Raw genomic sequence first — 1,724 nt, 5'->3', positions numbered from 1 at the left:
TTATTATTATTATTATTATTATCATTAATATTATGAAGGTAGTTGTATTAAGACTTATTGTCAGTGTAAATATCATAATGATCACTACATCTCTGAAGGTTTATTAGATTCTGGGAATGAGAAGCCATTGCAAACTTTGAATCTTGTTTGTATAGTAAGATACATTTACATTTACTTTAACAATTATTTTTCCAAAATTGTAATAGATTATTACTTGATTTCACTTGCAAAAATTGCATAATGCATATGTATAATAGACCACTTAGATAGATCTATGGATTTATGTGGGAATCCAATTAAAAGATTTAAACATTTAAAAATATATTTTTTATGTATGCAAGAGAGCAATTTGCTTTCCTAGTCAAGATGTATCACAGACTCAAAAAGCAGAAGTATCTGTGAGGAGGTTATTGTCACAGTGTAAATCACTGTGATACGTACTCTGTAACAGAGCTGTCCCATGTTTGACAGTAATACACTGCTGAGTCTCCCTCCTCAATGTTGTTGATGATCAGACGATAATCTGATGTTGACTGATGATTAGATGTAAACTTTGGAGAGGAGAAACCAGAGCCATATGTTGGAGAGCTATTGCTGTGATAAAACCTCAGTACATACTGAGGAGCTCCTCCTGGAATCTGTTTATACCAGCGAGCACCACTTTTAGTAACCGTCCCCAGGTTACAGTCCATGGTGGCTGTCTCTCCTTTCCTCACCGTGACGACAGAAGGCTTCTGTGTCACCACGGTCACACCACTCACACCTGAAATCAACAAGACGACATGGAGTCAAGAGAAACACAGACTGATGAATCCAACATGAGGTCAAAGCTGCAGTAAGTCAGCCTTCCTTACATGTTAGAGCAGTGATGAGAGTGCAGAGTGTCCCCAGCATGTTGGCAGTGTGTGCTGAGAATGGCCTTGTGACTTGGAAAGTGAGCTTACTGGTGACAGATGAGAGGGTTTGGAGGATGAGGAGAGGAAGCGCTGGAGGATCAATTTAATACAATACGGAAACTGAGATGACTGCTTTGCTTTAATCGCCTACCCCCACCCCCCCCAAAAAAAAAAACAAAAAAAAACAAGTCATGATCTGAAAATGTAATGGATTTTCTACATTGTCTAGTTTCAAATGAAAAGGATGCTAGCATTCAAATTTCAATGTATGTCAAACCTGTATTTCCACTTGCTTTAGTTGGACTTGAAAATAACAGAATTCAACGCATAATTATAATTAAAGGTTTTTTTAATCTATCGCTGCATATAATCTTGCCCACAGTGCACAAGTGAATATAATTTATTCAAACAAAAAATAAACTGTCTGTGATTGATAACATGTTAATAATTAATCCATCAGTGTCTAATTTACAAGACAAAAACATCAACTACAACATATAAGCGTTAGCTCAGTGGACATGTACACATTTCACACACATAAGAAGTTAATAGTCTATGATTGACTAAATGATATAAATTAATCTATCAGTGTGTTTCCAGTCATCCAGTCAGAGACCGTTTCCTCTTATTGTACAGAGAGCTAAAACCTGACCTCTTCATTTACATTACATCTATAAATAATGAGAGGAGGGCTGCAGGTGCATCCTGGATGATGAGATGGAGGAGTAGAGAGGTGATGCTTCACTGACAGAGGATGAGTTTCATTTGCAAATGTGCTGATTATTCTCTCTCTCTCTCTCTCTCTCTCTCTCTCTCTCTCTCTCTCTC

At 37.1% G+C, this 1,724-nt stretch overlaps 1 protein-coding gene across 2 annotated transcripts in view; it reads right to left on the bottom strand.

Moving 5' to 3' along the window:
- Window positions 1-1,041, bottom strand: part of LOC116703255 (immunoglobulin lambda-1 light chain) — a 4,144-nt gene extending 3,103 nt beyond the window's left edge. The window contains exons 1-2 of one of the 2 annotated variants that reach the window (XM_032537889.1): window positions 855-1,041; window positions 438-763 (exon numbers count right to left, since the gene is read on the bottom strand). In XM_032537889.1, coding sequence (XP_032393780.1) covers window positions 438-763; window positions 855-894 — 366 coding nt within the window. In that variant the 5' untranslated portion in view covers window positions 895-1,041. The remainder of the gene's footprint in view (window positions 1-437; window positions 764-854) is intronic. The other variant, XM_032537888.1, reaches the window with a different exon arrangement.
- Window positions 1,042-1,724: the final 683 nt, after the last annotated feature.

Source organism: Etheostoma spectabile, chromosome 15 (assembly GCF_008692095.1).
Source record: "Etheostoma spectabile isolate EspeVRDwgs_2016 chromosome 15, UIUC_Espe_1.0, whole genome shotgun sequence".
Classification (NCBI taxonomy): domain Eukaryota; kingdom Metazoa; phylum Chordata; class Actinopteri; order Perciformes; family Percidae; genus Etheostoma; species Etheostoma spectabile.
This window is presented reverse-complemented; position numbering and strand designations above follow the sequence as displayed.